At 40.9% G+C, this 19,199-nt stretch overlaps 1 protein-coding gene across 1 annotated transcript in view; it reads right to left on the reverse strand.

Annotated features, from left to right (window-relative positions):
* Positions 1-245: 245 nt before the first annotated feature.
* Positions 246-19,199, reverse strand: part of LOC135699154 (sodium-independent sulfate anion transporter-like) — a 54,931-nt gene continuing 35,977 nt past the window's right edge. Inside the window, exons 2-4 of the mRNA XM_065219371.1 lie at positions 1,799-2,230; positions 1,380-1,739; positions 246-1,319 (exon numbers count right to left, since the gene is read on the reverse strand). Of these exons, the coding sequence (XP_065075443.1) occupies positions 349-1,319; positions 1,380-1,739; positions 1,799-2,230 (1,763 nt within the window). The 3' untranslated portion in view covers positions 246-348. The remainder of the gene's footprint in view (positions 1,320-1,379; positions 1,740-1,798; positions 2,231-19,199) is intronic.

Genomic DNA, 19,199 nt, shown 5'->3' on the forward strand with positions numbered 1-19,199 from the left:
TAAATCTACCTCCCATGATAATTTCGGCATAAAAAAGACCACCATCTATAGACAACCTGTTACAAGTTTGACTAGCATTCGCACCGCTGTGCCACGCTTGCGAATCAACTTTATTCCTACCGGCTCTGCATAGCATATGAAACCATTTACTATCTATCATCACCTATGTAGGCACACACAAGTCAGTGTTTATTGATAATACCTTTTGTTTTTGTCTTTCGATTCAACCCTAAAAACCTATCTTAAGAACTGTTGGCTTAAGAAAAATCCTGATAATAATTTACTAACGAACCCATACCGGGCTCTCTATCACAACGTACTTAGGTGCTTACCATTCGCAAATCAATCTTAAGCCGCGATGAATCGATTGTCCAGCGTCCAGCACTTGGCAATCTCTTCCAGCGAGTCACCGGTCTTGAAAAGTGGCACAAACAACTCCGCATCCAGTCGGAAGGCCGTATGCTGCACCGGCCGCTGCCAGTTCCAGAACACAACCGGACGCTCCTGTACTTTCAGGTCCTCGACGATGCTGGCAAGAATCTTGGCCACCGTTGAATCGATGTAGTTGACGGCGGAACCATCGATGATGACTACCTCGACCAGGTTCTGCTGGGAGAGTTTGACGACGCGTGCCTTCAGGTACTCAGCGGAGGAGTAGACTAGGCTTTGATCCGGTGCGACGACCAGCATATCGATTCTGCCTACTCTCTGCACCCGCTGGGTGATCGTCGGGCGAGAGGTCTGATAGAGGACAAAGCACATGTTGACGCCGATTCCGATGACCATGCCGTATTCTAGGCCAAGAACGAGACAGGTGATCAGGGTAACGAAGAAGGGGATGATGTCGATCTTCTTCGTGCGCCAAATTTCCGCCGCCGCATGGAATTCCACCATGAAGAACATGGCGGCGATGATGACCGCAGCCAGGACGGTTTTCGGAATGTAGAAGAAAGTGCCGCCCAGGAGACCCAGTGCTAGTAGGACCACGATTCCGGTGGTTACACCACCGGCTGGTGTCCGCACGCCGCTACTGTTATTGACCGCTGATCGGGTAAACGATCCGGTTACTGGCATCGAAGCGAAGAACGATCCGGCTATGTTGCACAGCCCAAGGGCAATCATTTCCTGCGTGGCATCGATGGACTTGCCTTTGGAGAATGCCTTGCCGATGGCTATGCTTTCCAGGATGGCAATCAAGGGCAACGCGATGACGGACGTTCCCAGCTCGGAGATCATCTGCGTGAAGCTGTAGGTTTGATCGTTGACTACCGTAGAGAACGGTGGGAGCTGCACGGGGGGAAGGCCGGACGTGACGTTACCTGAAATGGTTCGGAATGTGTAAATGGGGTCTTCCTCTGGGAGGATATGTGCAAACTTACCAGTCAACTGGAAGGGGGCCTCTCCGTCCGTACTGAGTAAGTAAGCCAGTATGGTGCCACCGATCACGACGATGGCATTGCGCGACAGCGAGAGATACTTGCCGACCGATTTCAGTCGGCCTTCAAGATTTTTCAGCCGCATCATCAGCAACAGGATCACGATCGTGCTGATTCCGAGAACCGAATCCCACAACTGGGTGTGGTGGATGTTGTGGATGACGTTTTCCCACGATTCCAGGAACTCGTTGGATTTCCCCGGCAGTCCCAGCAGTGACTTGACCTGACCGCTGGCGATGGTGATGGCGGCAGCCGAGGTGAAACCGGCCGTCACCGGCATCGATATGAACTGAACCAGGAAACCTGAAATGGTTGGAACGAAAATTAGAATCTGAAAAATGTGTTCAGTCGGTTAAGCTTACCTAGATTCAGTAAGCCCAGTACCAATATGATACAACCCGCCAAAAACGCCGACAGTACCGCAAATGCCGGTCCCAAATTAGCCACGTGAATCTGCACCATCAGCGACATGATCGCGGTTGGCCCGATCGTAATGTCCTTGCAGCTGCCGAAAATAAAGTACACAAAGCATCCCATGAAAGCCGAGTACAGGCCGTACTGCGGTTCCAGCCCGGCCACCACAGCGTAGGCGATTCCCTGCGGAATGACAGTCAGGCCCACGGTCAGCCCCGCTACGATGTCTTCCACAAAGTACTGCCGGTTGTAGTTCGGCAACCACGACAGGATCGGGAACCGCTTCTTGACCAACTTTGTGCTGCAACATCCATTGCGGAACTTACTGGCCACGAGCTCTCTCAGCTGCGGTAGTTCCTCGGAGTAGTCTTCTTCCGCATCTGAAACGGGCAGAGAATGAATTCATAATTAGTCAACAGTTATGTTTGTTCGCGATCCGTTAGCGGACGACGCGTGAAGGTCGGGTCAACAAATTCAAATCACGTAGATCGATACGCATTAAACTGCACATGTCACGCGATTCATACCGTTCTTCTTGGAGGTGGTTGGTTTTGCCGCTGCCACCGGGACAGGCTGGGCGATGCTTACAACCGGAATCACACTGTCCGGAAGGTTCGGAGTCATGGTTTTATCGAACGATAGTAACCGGTACCGAAGCGACGTTAAATTTCCACTACAGTAGCGCTGTCGTGCTAGCAAAAGCGTCGCCCTTTTATTTGCTCCGGGTTGTTCGTAAAACTAGAACACACCAGTCGGTGTTGTTGTTTCCTACAATGCGGACAGATAAGCCGGTTTCAATGCTTCGTTATATATGGATTAGCGTTTGAACTATCCGATAGTGAAACTGCAATTCATTGCATATTGATGGAAGATTCCCCTGATGGCTTTACAACGACAGTGAGTGATAACGTCCGTCGGAGAAGGCATAGCGGTGGTGTAGATTCTTGAGTAGGTACGAGAAGGATTAAACGATTTGAGTTTGATGGGTACTCTGAAGTAGCATTTCTAATGAGGCTAAACGTTAATCCCAGTTTCAATTGATGGAACTCCACTTATGGGACTACCCCCCCGTAGATTCCAGTGGCGAAGGTTGGGAATGTCCGGTTTTGAGTCCTTTGGACTTTCGGGGTTTGAGAAATGTTTACTTTCCGACCAGAGACGTAGCGAGGTAGGGGGTGGCGAAAATGACCCCCGCGATGGGCGAGTTTTACAACACAATTTAGCAATAACCATCATAACAAGACACCGCACCAAAGATGAATACTAAGATGAAACTGCCGGAAGAAAAACTTTCTATTTTAGTGTCTTCTTTCACGGTCCCTTTCATCCAATGAGAACCCCCCGTATTCAAGGTAATTTTGTGGTTTTGCTGGAAGAGATGAAATTTTGCGCTCATTTTTATCAAAACAATCACACCAAAATCAGAGGTGTCCCATTTTTTAATTACTCGATTAACAACTAATCGATTATTTTTTGTTCGCTGTGCTGCCATTTTTCCACCAATGAGAGTGCAGCACATGTTTGAAACGATCGGTGATGATCCTGTGGAGATGTTAATGCTTATATCGGCATGATCTAACCGATTATAAATAGTTTACTTTTCGGTTCGATAATCGATTAAACAATTATTCAAATGGAAATCGGACATCACTAGATGAATGTGAAACGTCATTTCAAATATAAGGCCGTTCATAAATAATGATACAATTTGAAAAGGACCGGGGCTAATCACAATTTACGTCTCCATGGTAACCATGGTGTTCACCTGGGGGGGGACGTGCTGTCAAATCAGCCTACTGATCATTCTTGTATGAAACTGGCTCCAAACGTAAACATTCGCTGTAGGTTTCTTATGGCTTATTTACGTTTGGAACCAGTTATGCGAGGCATGCGAGGTAGGCGACGATTGTTCGTATTTGTCAGCCACCTCCCCCCCTTGGTGTTCACCGGTTTACCGCACTGGTAGTTGCCAAACAGGTTGGGAAGTGGGAACAAACCTTTTTGGTGAAAGCGGGTGGCTTATGTGGCAACCCGATCCAACGTTTGTGAAAAACAAAGTGAAACGTCTCGCGGTCATTTTTGGGTTTCGATTGTTCCGTGTGCAATTCGGCTAGAACTAAAATTCTTCTGCAAAATGAGTGAGTCAAATCCGAGCCAGTTGCTGATTGGTCGATTTGACAGTAGCAATCGTGAAATAAAAAGGACAGAGGTATAACATCAATCTGGCTGACAGATATGCCGGAATTAATGTTAACGTCAATGGCGTTGTTAATTGGTAACGGAAAGTTAAAAAATGGAGTGCATGGCGTGTTTTAAGCGATGAATATTGTTGTTTGTTTATGGCAAGGGGGACGAAAGTAATCCGCTTTACATTTCATATAACGGATTTCTATAAGTTTGCTTCAAAATTTCGATTTTTTAAGATACATTGGAGTCGTAATGAATAATAACAAGCACCTGTCGATATTATCCGATTTCATACACTAATCATCGATAATCTTGGATGTGGTAGAATTATCGAGCATTATGGTGATGTTTTCTTTAGTGTATTTTGAGATGTGAACTGTCACTTTCTTGAGCACCTGCTTTGTGATTGTTGCAAACCCAAGACCGAGCCCAAGACCAAACGATAGATGCTGATCTTCACCGGATGCCTGACATTTAGTGAAGTCTGTTGAGGTAGTAATGGAAATCAGTAATGACCTTGGAGATATCCTAGAATTCCCATTCGTGACTATACTATACTATCACCTTAACATTTCAAGAGCAAACAGGTAATGTTCCAATTTCATGAGCGATGTCACAACTGTGTACGAAATTTGTGTGTGTGCTCTAGAACACTTTAAGTGATAGGGCATCTCAGCCATCATCAGGCAATTTGAACAAACGATTTTCGAACAGATTTATCAGCCAACAATACTAAAGGGTGGATCAGCAAACTTCTAATGACCTTATCTTGCAAACTGAAGCACACCTACGCAAACCAATTCCACCATCGGATAGGATAAAATTTTCCCTAGCCGACGGTGTTGTTGATTTGGCAAGACGAGCTTCGATCTGCGAGAAAAGAGCATTACAAGATTTGATTGCAAAAGCTGATCCGCCTGTTTTGAATTGTTGGTTAAGATTTCACGACGTTCCTTTCTTATAAACAAACGACTGTCATCGTTACCTGTCATTATACTTATAGAGATGTGACCCAATATTTGAGATGTGACCGATAAAAATCCATATTATCTGTTTTTAGAGATTTAAGCACGATTATATCGGATGAATCCGATAAAATGGATTTCTCCGACTGTAAATCAATAAATCAAACTTTAGAGTAATTTTTGGCAAAATTAGAATAAATCTGGGACTTAAGGTTTTATGATGGTTGTTTTTATTGTGTTAAGCAAAAACGATGTACAAGGTGCTTAACCACCGACAAACCGACACGATTTAAATTTGCAGTGATCCGAACTGTCAAAACCATAGGAGTTTTTGATCTAGATAAAAAATAATTTGTCCAGAATAGATCAGACACGAACCAATTCATAACTTTTGCATGCGTGTTTATGGATTAGCTAAATATTTCCGGCGAACACGGAGCCAGATGTCAGTAGTGTGCTTTGATTAGAAATTTTATTGTTTTTGCTATGGTCATTCATGTCGGTTTATCATCGGTGGCTTAACTGCGGTAAAAGCTCCGAATCAAATCCAAATTAAAATATGAAAATCATTCTGCAATCCTGGCATCAGTGATCAACTCCGTCTAACACTATGCACTCATTTTTGAAGGACATTTATCAAATACATTAGGAAGAGTGAGAAGCTTGATTGTCAAGTCCCGTCCCGGGGCTTGATGTGTCTTAAGGTTCGATTTTTGGGCCAAATCAGACAGCAGAAAACTTGAAAAAAATTGCACTGACTGAAAACAGCATTTCAGCCAATCCGAAACTACTAGCACCGACAAACCGACATGACCCAAGTAACATTGCAAGTCTTATCGAGGTTCTAAAGCATGCTACAAGCACAGACAAACAGACGTAACTCTTGATTGTGTATCTTCGTTCACGCATTTAACGGTTGATTTGAATATTATCAGTTCCGCGAACTACTCGCCGCAGCGCTGGCATCGGATCACTTTGACGTTTCTATACATTCTATAGAACTTTTATGCAATATTGTTTGCGAGTTAGCGAGTAAGCTTGTTTTCCGCGAGAAGCCTGAAAGATGTCGCTACTGAGGTCCTATGTTTTGAGATACTATGTTTTCAAGAAAAACTTTTTCAAAGAGTTACGTCTGCTTGTCTGTGCTACAAGTCTAAATCACGGTCCCCAGAACCCTTATAAAACCAAAATTGTTACTTGGGGAACGACTATAGAAATTACCATGATATTTCTACTCAAATCTCCGTAGTGACATAAGCCACGAAAACGCGTGCAAAATGTATGAGTGGGTTCGTGTTCAGATAAAACATTCTATGGTTTTGACAGATTGGATCGCTGTACAATTTGAATTGGTCGTTATAGATTTTCGAACAAAAGATGAGCTTAAGTTGCATGTCGGTATGTCGGTGCTATAAGTAGTATACAAAAGGCAGGTGGCATTTATCAACAAATGAATTTTGTTGAAATGTTTGAAACTTCACTGAAATTTTTGAAACTTCGTTGAAATTGTTTGAAATTTTCGGAACTAAAGTTGTTCAAACTTCGTTGAAGCTTTGCTAAATTTCTAGAATCTTTATTGAAGATATTTGAATTTTGGTGACGATTTAGGAACTTTGGTAAACATGTATGAACTTAAATAAAATATTTGAAACTTCACTGATTTTTTTAAAGCTTTTCTGAAATTCTTGGACTTTTCAGGATTTTTTTTAATCTTCACTGAATTTTTTAGAACGTTACTGACGTTCTTGAAGATTTGCAGAACTTTTTGGAGCTAATCACAAGTGCTTGAAGAACTTCAAAGCACTCAGAACTTTTCCAAAGTTCTCGGAATATCTCCGAACTTCTCAGAGCTTATCTCAAGTTCTTAGAACTTCGCTGAAGTGTCTTGAATTTTGCTGAAATGTTTGGAATATCTTTGAACTTTGCTGAGATTTTCGGAGCTTATCTTAACATTTCGCTGAAGCTCTTGAACCAGGACTGAGTTTTTTTGGAGGTTTGCTTAAAATATTTGAACTCTGGAAATGATGTACGAACTTAGCTGAATTTTTGCTAACTTCTCTAAAATTTTTGTAACTTCTGAAATTTAAGGAACTTTTATGAAATATTTGGAACTTTGTTGACGTAGGGGAAAGGATGTAATATCGGCCTAAATGCCCCTAATTTGGACCCATACATAAATTCAGCAATCGACTAAATTTTCAATAGTGACCAAAAATATCCATTAGTACCCGACACGATGACACGTTCATCTACATAAAATTTATAAATAGCAGAATTTTAGCCATGAGCCCAATCTTAGATCCATAGGCCAACATTAGAGCCATTTTCCCTATTAAGGCATTTTGCAGAATTTCTTGTACATGCTTCTAGCTTATAATGTGAACTTATCCAAAATTCTCAAAACTTTTCCAAGATTTTTGGAGAATTTTCGAAAACTTCGGTGAAGATTCAAAAATTTCTGGGAAGTTCCAAAAACATCAGCAAAGTTCATACACATATCTTCAGTATAGTTCAAATCAGTGATGGCATAATCATTAGCACATTGATATTTTCCCGCTCTCAATATCACGCGTGAAATTGGAGCAAAATATCAAGCTTGATATTGATTTTACAAGCTCCTCTGATATCGCGAGACTATTCACAACGTGCAAAATCGAAGCTGAGAGTTGAATCGACCCAAAAATGATTCCGTTGCACCTCGTTTTCTTAGAAAGAGAAGGTATAAGAATGCTATCTCTTTTTTTCTTTTCACTGAAGACAGACACGAAGCGACTGCTACCAGCCGTTATGGAAGTTTCAATTGCGTTCGGGTGTAAAGCAAACATCACGAAACTCAATCTCACCACAGTTTGGTGAGTTTTGTTAGCTTGATTTTCCGAGCTGCGATATCACAGCTTGCAATATCAACCGCAGTTGTTTACTTGTTGGTTTTTGTCCTCGAAAATCAAGCGTGATCTTGTTCGTTGGTGAGATTTCCCAACACTGGTTCAAATAGTTTTGCCATAGCTCAAATAAATTTAGCGTAGGTCCAAGAGAGACCTGAAATAAGCCCGGAAAACTTCAGAGAAATTCCGAGAACTTCGGAAAAAATATAACTGCGGCGAAATTCCGAGAACTTTGGAGTAATCTAGAGAGCAGTTCAAGTTCTTGAGATAAGCTCCAATGAATTTAGCAAAGTTTTTAAAACTTCAAAAAAGTTCCAGGTTCTTGGGTAAAGTTTTAAAAATTGCAGTGGCACTCCAAACACTTCAGCGAAGCTCCATGAACCTCGGAGACATTCCAAGATTTTCGGAGAAACTCTGAGAAGTTCAAGTGCTTGGGACAAGTTCCGAGAGCTCCAGCGAAGGTTCAAGAAATTCAGCAAAGTTCCATAAATTGGGACAAGGTTTCAAAAACTTGATCGAAGTGTAAATGTTGTTAGCCGAAAACATAAGAAAAGTTTCAATAATTTCGGCGGAGCTCCAAAAACGTAAGCGCAGTTTCGAAAACATCTGCAAAGTTTGTATACCTTCAGCAAAGAGCCCCGCTTTTCTCCGATTCACAACAGTCTCTAAGGATCCTCATGGGTTAGAAAGCGCAGATATTTCCCACTAAAGATGCTCTCAGCTGTCTGGCAGAATCTCCGAAGACACGTTCGTCCAGTCGACTCTCTTATCACCTGAAGGAGATCCGTAAACCAATGATCGGATTGCTGCAGTCGATTTGTGTTGTCAATCCCCACGTTCGGTAATTTTCCAGTACGAGACCCTTCAAATTGTACTGCTGATTCTGCAGTCACCGTTGCATGACCATGGGACATTACCTACTGGACGAATACTAATTCGTCGAACTCGTCCTCATTCGAGTCCAGAAACTTCGCAAACATCTCACCGTTACATTCAAAGTGTTTTTAAGTTACTTCAGACGCGAAGTTTGCGATTTTCAGAATTGGTTGGAAATGCTATCTAACATGAATGGCTAGAGAATGGTCTTAGAAGAGGGTAGGTAGACAGTTCCGTTAGTACGTTCATACGGCAGTATGAAAATTGAATAGAAGTTTAAAATGAACGAAGGGCCATTAATGCGACAGTACATGTCAAACGCACCCTTTTTTGCCTACCCATACGATGTGCGAGGAGATTTGAAGTATGTCTTCAAATCCACAGGCCAAAATGTGGTAGTGATGAAACGTCGCTAGAACTATTTCACAGTCGTAAACAGTATATGAGCACACTTTTTTGCCTGCATTTTCTTATGCTATGCTATCCAATGCAGATTGCTGATGTTATTTCTCCAGCAGAATTTCTCTCACTATTCTCTGGAAAGGGATAAAAAGATCCACGCAAAAGCAATTAACCCGATCATCAGCTCAGATCCCAAGAGCTGGAACGGAGCCGAGAGCTGTCATCCTAAACAGCTCCGGTTCTAATCCGGAGCTGAGCTGATGAGCTGGAGAGCTGCATTTCGCTTTTCGGTTATTTGCCCCAGAGAATGATGAGAGAAGAGGGAGCAATGCTGGAGGCATAACATCAGCTATTAAAGCCGAGTACGTCAATAGATTGGATAGTAAATATCAGTAGAAACTTAAAATCGTGTAACATGTCTCTCTCTCTCCCATTCGTTTTCGCTTGGCAGTTTGCTTTTTCCGTTGATGGTATCGATCAGTAGGCAATTTTGTATTACGCGCACAGCTTGGTTTTCGCGGTGGTTGTTCAATGCGAAAGTGGAGTAATGAGTCCTTTTTTGAAAAGATTCGCTATAAGTGGCGGATTGAATGGTTTAGACTTGTGATATCAGTGAGCTGATGAGCGGATCGCCCATCTCTAGTCTGTGGCATAGAAATTGTTTGGGATTATCAGTGGTATCGTATTGGGTAATTGTCATTGTCATGATCTTGAGTTTAACAAATTTTGTAAATTCTGGGACATTGCTGATATTTTGAGACCTTAGACATAATCTCCATTAACGCATAGTATAGAAAAGTTACGAAATTCGGCCAGGAACCGATTATTATAGGTATCAAAAAAATATGATTCTACAGAAATACATTATTCGGCAAAGCTGTTGCTCAGCTAATTTCATGCAACTTGTTTAAGAAAACTTGTTGGTATCTTTTGAATTGACTGATTTGGAGCTTTTTTTTAATTGACTTAGAGTGTCTCTAAAAAAAAACAGTTTTTTGCTCTATTTGTTTTATTTCAAATTTCTTAGCAAAGTTGTCTGGAGATAATCTTTAGAACTTTTGAAGACACAAATTTTGCCGCGCTGAACTCGTCGATTTATTTTGCTGATCAAGACGTTTTTATTATGAAAATACGCCCTTTTCAAATCAACAATTTTGTGACACAAGGAGCTCGGTGGCCAAGTGGCGACCGATTTTGCTTACTGAGCAAAATACCGTGGGTTAGAACCCAAACTCCTTCGCGCTAATGCATCTGGTAGACAACAGTTCAGCATATCATTTACCAATTCTGCTGCAATCCCAAGCCTTTTATCCAACATCCCAGTGATTTCTCGTGGAAGTGCAGAGGTGTTCTGGGTTTTCATTAAAGCGAGTATTACGTCAGCATATTCCTACCCATTGCTTTCTTGACCAGCATTCGGACGTGGCCGGCGCTGGTATTGTCTAGTTTTAGAACACCAGTATTAACACGTGGAGGATGATTGCTAAGTAGTCCCAAGCAACGTCTATTGGTTCTCGGTGTTATTACAGCTGATCTGGCAATAACGGAATTGCATCCTCGGGCGGTCAATCATGCTCATGCTCATGAAAATACTTCCTTTTCAAGTATTAATATCTTTGGTTGGGGCAAATATAAAACATGTATTTTGGCGGCATTTGAATGGACGTTTATTATTCAATTAAATTCAAATATACATTTGAGATAAGTCAGTATTTTTACTTCCATAAAATCAACTGAACTTTGTTCATTTTCTTAAATATAACTGGGTGTAAATTGTCTTTCAAAGATGAGAAGTTTTAATTAAAAAAGTTACACCCAAAAGATGGTTTTCAGAGGACCACCCTAAAGCCATATTTAAAAAAAAGTAATAATACTTATGTCTTAATATTAAGACGTTTGGTCTCTTCGGTGAAGATTTTGTGCTTAATAAATCCCTTCTTTGGTACTTATTAGGTCAATATTAGGGTGGTCATCAAATTAACCGATGTTTAAATACAAACTGTCTTGTTGTAGCAGAGTAAATTTTAAGTAACTTTGCCAAGCGTTGGACATCGATTTCCGGTTTTAAACGACATCTCGATTCCAAAAATACCAATATTGAAGGGCATTTGACCGTATTTCTCACTTTCTGAAACGAGAAGCCACCATCTTGGATTTCAAAATGTCGTTGGACATCGATTTTTGGTCATAACAGACGTCACCCCAATTCCTAAAATACCAATAAACTGAAATTCAACATATTGGATTTCAAGATGGCGTCGGACATCGATTTTTGGTCTCTAGACGTTACCCCGAATCCGAAAATATCCATATTGAAGGGTATTTGACTGTATTTCCATCTTTTTCTGAAACTGGAAACCGCCATATTGGATTTCAAGATGGCGTAGTACATCGAATTTCGGTCTTTAGACATCGTCCTGATTCCGAAAATACCCCTATTTTTCTGAAACCACAAGCCACCATCCTGGTATTAAAAATGGCGTCGGACATCAATTTTCGGTCTCTAGGCGGCACCCCGATTCCGAAAATCCCAATATTGAAGGATGTTTAGCAGTATTTCCCACTTTTTCAGAAACCGGAAGCCGCCATCTTGGATTTCAAAATAGCGTCGTACATCGATTTCCAGATTTTAGTCCCGATTACGATAACACCAATATTGAAGGGCATTTGACCGTATTTCTCACTTTCTGAAACGAGAAGCCGCCATCTTGGATATCAAAATGACGTTGGACATCGATTTTCGGTCTCTAGACGTAGCCCCGATTTCGAAAACCACAATATTTAAGGGTATTTGACAGTATTTCCCACTTTTTCTGAAACCGGAAGCTGCCATATAGGATTTCAAGATGGCGTCGGACATCGACTTACGGTCTCTAGACGTCACCTCGAATCCAAAAATATCCATATTGAAGGGTATTTGACTGTATTTCCATCTTTTTTTCTGAAACTGAAAGCCAACATCTTGGATTACAAAATAGCGTCGGACATCGATTTCTGGTCTTTAGACAACGTCCTGATTCCGAAAATACCCATATTGATGGGTATTTGACAGTTTTTCCTACTTTTTTATGACACCACAAGCAACCATCTTGGATTTAAAAATGACGTCCCCAAGTAACAATTCAAGCTGAACAGTAAGAACAGAAGCTGATTATTGGTTGATGTAAGGTGTACAAAGCTGTTTAACAGCAGGCTGAATATATAGTTGATTAGTAGTGCATGAAGCTAATTGTATCCCCATAATTCAACTTCAATAAATTAGCTGATCTAAAGATTGAACAAGCTAAAATAAGCTTAACACAAATCCACAAATCAGCAATGCACTACAAATATTTTGATAGCCCGATTTGTTAAATGCAGTTAGAGTTACTCGTTGCATTTTCGGCATTTTAGTTCCTCTAAATTCACTACAATTGCCTGCCTTTCTAATCCCAAGCAGCGGCAGCAGTAGAGATAAGGTAGAGGAAATTTTTAGGAATTTAGCTCCAGGTAGAAGTGGGCTGCGACGACATCGGAAGTATTAACATTTGTATTTTTCAGAATTCGAAAAATATAACTCAATTGTGGCACTTAAATAGCTTCCAAATGACCATCGAAATAAATCGCACACTTGTGTCCACCCAACTAACATTTCAAGTTTTATCAAGGTTTTAAAGAATTTCACAAGTCTAAATAATGGTCTACATAACCTTCATAAAACCAAAATTGTTACTTGGGTACATTGTGTTGACTACGCTTGAAAATGAGAGGAATGTTTACCATCACCAGCAGTTGTTTACAATTCTGCATTGCTGTATAATACTCTTCCGGTTGCTGTTATTCAACATAAATTTGACGTGTTTCATGTTAATGATCATACCTTTTGCCACACATATGCTTAAGTGGTCCAGTAGGTATGATTGATGCCTGTGAATTAGCAACTGCCGCTTCGAATCCCGATATGCGAATGTAATTTATAGACTTATAATAACAATATAAATATGTAAATACAATTAGTCAGCACCTTGTAGTCCCATAAAAATATATTAGATATGAAGCGTTCTTCCATATTTTTTTCTCATAATAAAACTTGAAGGCTGAACACGGGTTGGAGAAGACTGTTATTTAATGCCTTAAAAAGCTTATGATTTATATAACTGTTAAGCTTTTGGCTGATTAAAATCACCGGATTTAGATGTTCAAAAGCTGAACAAAGGTTAACGTGGTCTATGTAAAACAATTATTCAAACTAAGGCTGAATTAAAATCTATTGAACAACACTTGTTAAGCAACAAATTGTTACCTGGGTCAGACATCAATTTTCGGTCTCTAGACGGCACCCCAATTCCTAAAATCCCAATATTAAAGGATGTTTGACAGTATTTCCCACTTTTTTCTGAAACCGGAAACCGCCATCTTGCATTTCAAAATGGTGTCGAACATCGATTTCCGGTCTCTAGACGTCACCCCGATTCCGAAAATACCCATATTGAAGGGTATTTGACAGTATTTGCCACTTTTTCTGAAGTGTGGCATCAGTATTAGAATGGATGGATTCTTGTCGTGATGCTCGAGCCCCATGACTTTAACAAAGCTTGTTTACAAACATAGTTTGTAAAATTTCGTTTTATTGCAGCTGATATCTCAGCTGAGTTAGTTAAAATTATGAAAAAGTACGTATGGATCTCGGTATGGATCATTTGCATGAGATTATAATACTTGACGATAGATAAGACCAGTAACTACATTCTGAATGTGTGATTCCCATTTGAGTGTTCACATTAAGGGGGAGGACGACTTTAATGCGAGTGTCTTTTTAGCTGAGAGTTACTCAGAGTAACTCCATAGAGGTAACTCTAAGACCAGAAGGTCCCGAAGAAACGTGCTCAACTTTTTGGCTCAGTTCTGGTACTCTCTTCGGTCCCAAGCTAATCGATGCACCCCTCAAAAAATAGGAAAATCCACGAGCCCCTCATTTTGTCTGTCAAACTTTCATAGCGAATCAAAACAAATATAGTGTAGTACTAGAATTTCGACTAGAATCTGGGGGGACGTGCTGTCAAATCAGCCTACTGATCATCTTGTATGAAACTGGTTCCAAACGTAAACAAACGCTGTAGGTTTTTTATGGCTTGTTTACGTTTGGAACCAGTTATGCGAGGTAGGCGACGATTGTTCGTATTTGACAGCTACCTCCCCTCCTTGGTTCCAAACCGCTTAACAACTGGGGTGGGACGTGCTGTCAAATCAGCCTACTGATCATTCTTGTATAAAATTGGTTCCAAACGTAAACAAACCCTGTAGCTTTCTTATGGCTTGTTTACGTTTGTAACCAGTTATGCGAGGTAAGCGACGATTGTTCGTATTTGACAGCCACCTCCCCCCCTTGACTAGAATGGGGTGTGTTAATTTAATTTAAAATCGTTAGTCTCCACCGGTTGGTAACTCTGATTTGCTCTGATCTGCTTCGGAAAAATCGAACAAGGTAACATTTGAAAAGGGCCTATAATTAAAATGTAAACAAATCGGTTTTTGATACCATTCTAAAGCACCGCTTAATAGCTTCCAATCATGTAGGAATGTTCCGCATAACCGGTAAAAATCATTATAAATAACTCCATTTTCAAAACGGCCGATCAAAGAAATTGTTCGAATCATTTATTGGCCCACATGCTAAAATGGCCAACCATGTATTATTTGGGTGTTGTGTACAGAACTGTAGAAATGCTAACATAAGAAACTTAGATTTTCTTATATATAGGAGAGAAGAAGGCAGGCAGATTGTTTACAGCCCATTTTCTAGTTTGTTTATCCAGCTTTTCATGCTCGGTAATGCCGACATGTTTGTATGAATAAATGTATCCTTCACTGTGCTTTTTCACACTATCTGGAGGTTCGGATTTTGATCCCTCCCTTTCCCCTCTCCCAGGAACAGAATAAAATGGAACAACATGCGCCCTGTGCGCCCTCCAGTTGGTGTCAAAAAGCACAGTGAAGGATACATTTATTCATACAAACAGGCCGCCATTATCGAGCATAGAAAGCTGGATATTTTAATTGTAGGCCCTTTTAAAATGTTACGCGAGATAGGAATTAAAGTGATTTAAAAGGCCGAGAAAAAGGCAGAGATTATTTACAAACCATTTTATGGTTTGTTTTATAATAAAAAACTTACTGTCCCGCTTTCCGGCTTGCTTGGAGCTGCAGCCTGAGTGTCACTCCGATGATGAGGAAACATTATTCTGTATCCCGATGTTTGATTCGGATTTTAATATTCAAGACAGTTAAAATCAACAATGGTGAAAAAATATAAGTCTTCTGCTGCTGTTCATCACTTTCAAAAAGCCTTAAACGAACTTTAAACACGAATTGTTGTCAAGAAATAAATAAGACCTTTTGCAAAAATCCACTAGCAATGAGAGAAAGATTCGCTCAGAGAGAAAGAAAGTTTCTCAGCTCTAATTTTTTCACTGTCCCTCCCCCTAACTCCCAAGTACACGCCCATAGAGATTAGTGACGTTTAACGCACGCAAACTAGCGGGTGTATCGCCGTGTAAAGTTGTTTACTATTTTCCTTTGGCTAACCTAAAAAAAATGTATGAAATTAGATCGGTCAAAATGAGTTCGACAGCGATTTGTTATGTGTTTTGCTTGGGTTTTCACTAACACGAGTGAGTTCGCAGTACTCAGATTATGACGACTATCCAGCTTTCCATGCTCGGTAATGGCGGCCTGTGTGCGAATAAATGTATCCTTCACTGTGCTATCTGTGCTATCCCTCCCTTTCCCTCTCACAGGAACAGAAGAAAATGAAACAACATACGCCCTAAGAGGAAGAGGTGACAATTGGATTCTTCCTCTTTTATTTCTATCTCTATCTCTATCTTTATCTATCTCTATCTCTATCTTACGCGCATGAAATCGGCCAATCAGGAGCTGGTTCACGTTTGACAGAAAAAGTGGTTCATTTTCGTATTGTCACCTCTTCTCTTCACGCTAACTTCTGCTAACTCACCAGATGAGTCGATCGTACTCACTTTCGTCCGATGTATCGAGTTGTCAAAAATTGAGTAAACGAGAAATGTCAAACTGAGTCAAAGCCACTCAGTCAGTAAATCCTGGACTTGGAAAAAATGCCAGTCATTTCGGAGGAAACCTCATAGGAAATTTCACTCAAAACCGGCTGAAATGCCTTCAGGTAAGTACTAATTGCTTAGGGAAACGGTGTTGAACAATTTTCTGCTCCGGTATAGAATAAGTTCGGAGCAGGCAATTTCCATTTCCTTGAATAAAAATTAAAACAAAAACCCTCCCCGCAACTGAAAATACCACCGAGTGGATTTGACTCTGTCTACGTGAGAACGTCGGTTACTTAAAAGTGAGTCAACATAAGGCTACTCAATTTTGAGTAACCACACTTGCCGCTGAGATGAGTACATTCGACTCAATTTTGAGTTGACTAGAATAAGCGTGTTGACATACGCCCGCCAGTTATACCACAGACAGACATACAAATTAGTACCGTTGTACTCCTTTAATCAAGTACCTCAAAACGTACAATTTGTGGTACTAGCTTAAAGCAGTACAACGGTAGTACAACAGTTAACTTTGTATGTCTGTACAAGGTATTAGTGTCAAAAAGCACAGTGAAGGATACATTTATTCGTACAAACAGGCCGCCATTACCGAGCATGGAAAGCTGGATAGTTTTAAATTCAACGAGGGAGATACACCATGGTTAAAATTATTTTGTTTAAATCTGTACGACGCTGCAATGAACGTCCAGATTTTAAAATAAATTTTGAATGCATTTATTGTAATAGGTAGGGTAGAGCACTACTTCGGCCTAATTGGCCTATCGAGCAGAAAACATCAAATAAATCCATTGTTTCAGAGTTAACCATTCAATTATGCGTTTGGTACGATACTTTAGTTCAAAAACTACCGAACGAAGTCAATGAGAACGCATGATATGAATGTTTACAGCCATTTCTCTCAAAAACATAAGAAGCGCTCCGACCGACTCAATTTGTATCTTCATCCGATAGGCCGAACTAAATTGAATGGCGTTTCAATGCATTAAGTCTATTTTAGAATCCGTAGGCCGAGTTTGGAGTCAAGAAGCAAATCTTACGGTACGTCTGGAAAGGTAAATAAATTTAGAATTCATCTGCAGTGAAAACATTTCATTTTGTGAAAAAAAAAATCCACCGAAAAATAGAGGCAGAATTATATCTAAGCCCTATTTCAACCAATTTGAAATCGAAATCCTGTACTTTGCTTGTCATAATCACGGAATGTCCAACTATGATTGTTAATGAAACCAACGATGCTACATATTGGCAGGCAGACGACTGTGACGAACCTGCAGACATAACACATAGCACTACATTAATGGATTGGATCGAACAATCACTTCCATTCGTAGATTAACCACATTCCCCAGCTCGGTGAATTTGCCGATTGTTCTCCCCACACGTACATATATGTGCTTCCAGACATATAAAAGAGTGCAACAATACAAAATTATTTCGAATAAATTTCCGCACATTTCCATCATCCGGTGCTGAAGGTTGTATGAATTTTGTACACGAATCACATCATCCAGAGAGCTATTTGGGGAACTTCCACTGACTGCCCCGCTAATGGGACTGGGTAAACAAACAGCACTACCAAAATTCAACGAACAATCCGGCAATCAAATCAAATCCAGTGGACACTGTGTTGGCAACAAATTGATCCAAATCATGTGCCTTTGATCGTTTACATCCTTCTCCGTAGCAAGTAGGCTGCGGTAATTTTTTTTTTTCCGACCGCACTATCACCGCTGCCTGGTTGCGGACGTTATCACTAGCTTTGGGAAACACCTTTCATCAATAGTAAAGTTATCTTAAACTCATGGATTACTTCGTTACAAATGTTCGATCGCACTCGCGCGTCTTTTTAAAACGTACGAATCACCACAACACCACAATTCCAAACGCTTCCGTTCGGTTCAACAATCTATAGCTAGACTGAATTGGGTCCCACCGCTGCCTGTCACTATATCGGTAAACTGCCGCACTGCTGATACTGCGATGGAACGATGATGGGAACTAACCGCTGCCCGCAGCCCCAGGTTCAATCCCTTTTGGAAACATCTGCGAACAATGGATTCTGGCGTCGGAGTAGCGAACGACTTTGCGCTTCCATCGTACACCGCTGTGATGCTATTGATGTTTGATAAGAAGCGAGCCGCGCGAAAATTAGCACGTAATCAATGGGAAGTATAGCTACTAAACTACATCGATCAGCAGTCGGCTCGCGAACCCATGTGACGACAGATGTAGATGTATAGCCCGATTACCCCCGGTGCTGGAGGAACCCGGCGATTTCCGCCTCGCTCTCACCTAGGCGCTCTCAGGTGATGAATGCAAAAGTGACATTGACAGCGTGTGGGACGTCCACAAATCAAAATTGTTTGATAAGCTCATTATCGGATGGATGCTGACCACTATTATCGATGATGATTGTATTTACCAAAATGGGTGCTCCATTCTTCCCTGTTTATTTGCGGTGGGATTCGGATTCTAAAATTAGACATTCCGATACGTGATATGCAGAGGGGGAAGAATGTGATTTTTTAAGGTTAATTTGGAAGATGGTGTGGTGACTTGCTACGATGGAATGACTAGCAGCACACTCGAAGAAATCTTTCAGATCATGTATTGCATTGAGAGTTTTTAGAACATTAGTTCATTTACCCTAGTGAAATGCAAAAAGTGCTGCAGAACACCTCATATGACGGTGATGTAAAACGCAAGGCTAAATTTTATATTCAAGTTACTTGAAGGAATCAAAAGAAGAGCCATAATTTCCAGAACATTCCAGATGTATTAATTGATGTTAAGGCCATCGAACAATCCCGAGCTCCGGTTGTGATAATTTTCCATCAGATTTTCAGGGTAACGGTCTTAGAGGTTTCTAGTAATGTGAGGCACTCGGAGGCCTAGTGAAGACCGGTTTTTGCATACTGAGTAGAAGATCGTGGATTCAATCAATTCAGGCTCATTTTC

The sequence above is a fragment of the Ochlerotatus camptorhynchus genome, unplaced genomic scaffold (assembly GCF_037179485.1).
Source record: "Ochlerotatus camptorhynchus isolate MF236.1 unplaced genomic scaffold, CSIRO-AGI_Acam_v1.1 ptg000103l, whole genome shotgun sequence".
Classification (NCBI taxonomy): Eukaryota; Metazoa; Arthropoda; class Insecta; order Diptera; family Culicidae; genus Ochlerotatus; species Ochlerotatus camptorhynchus.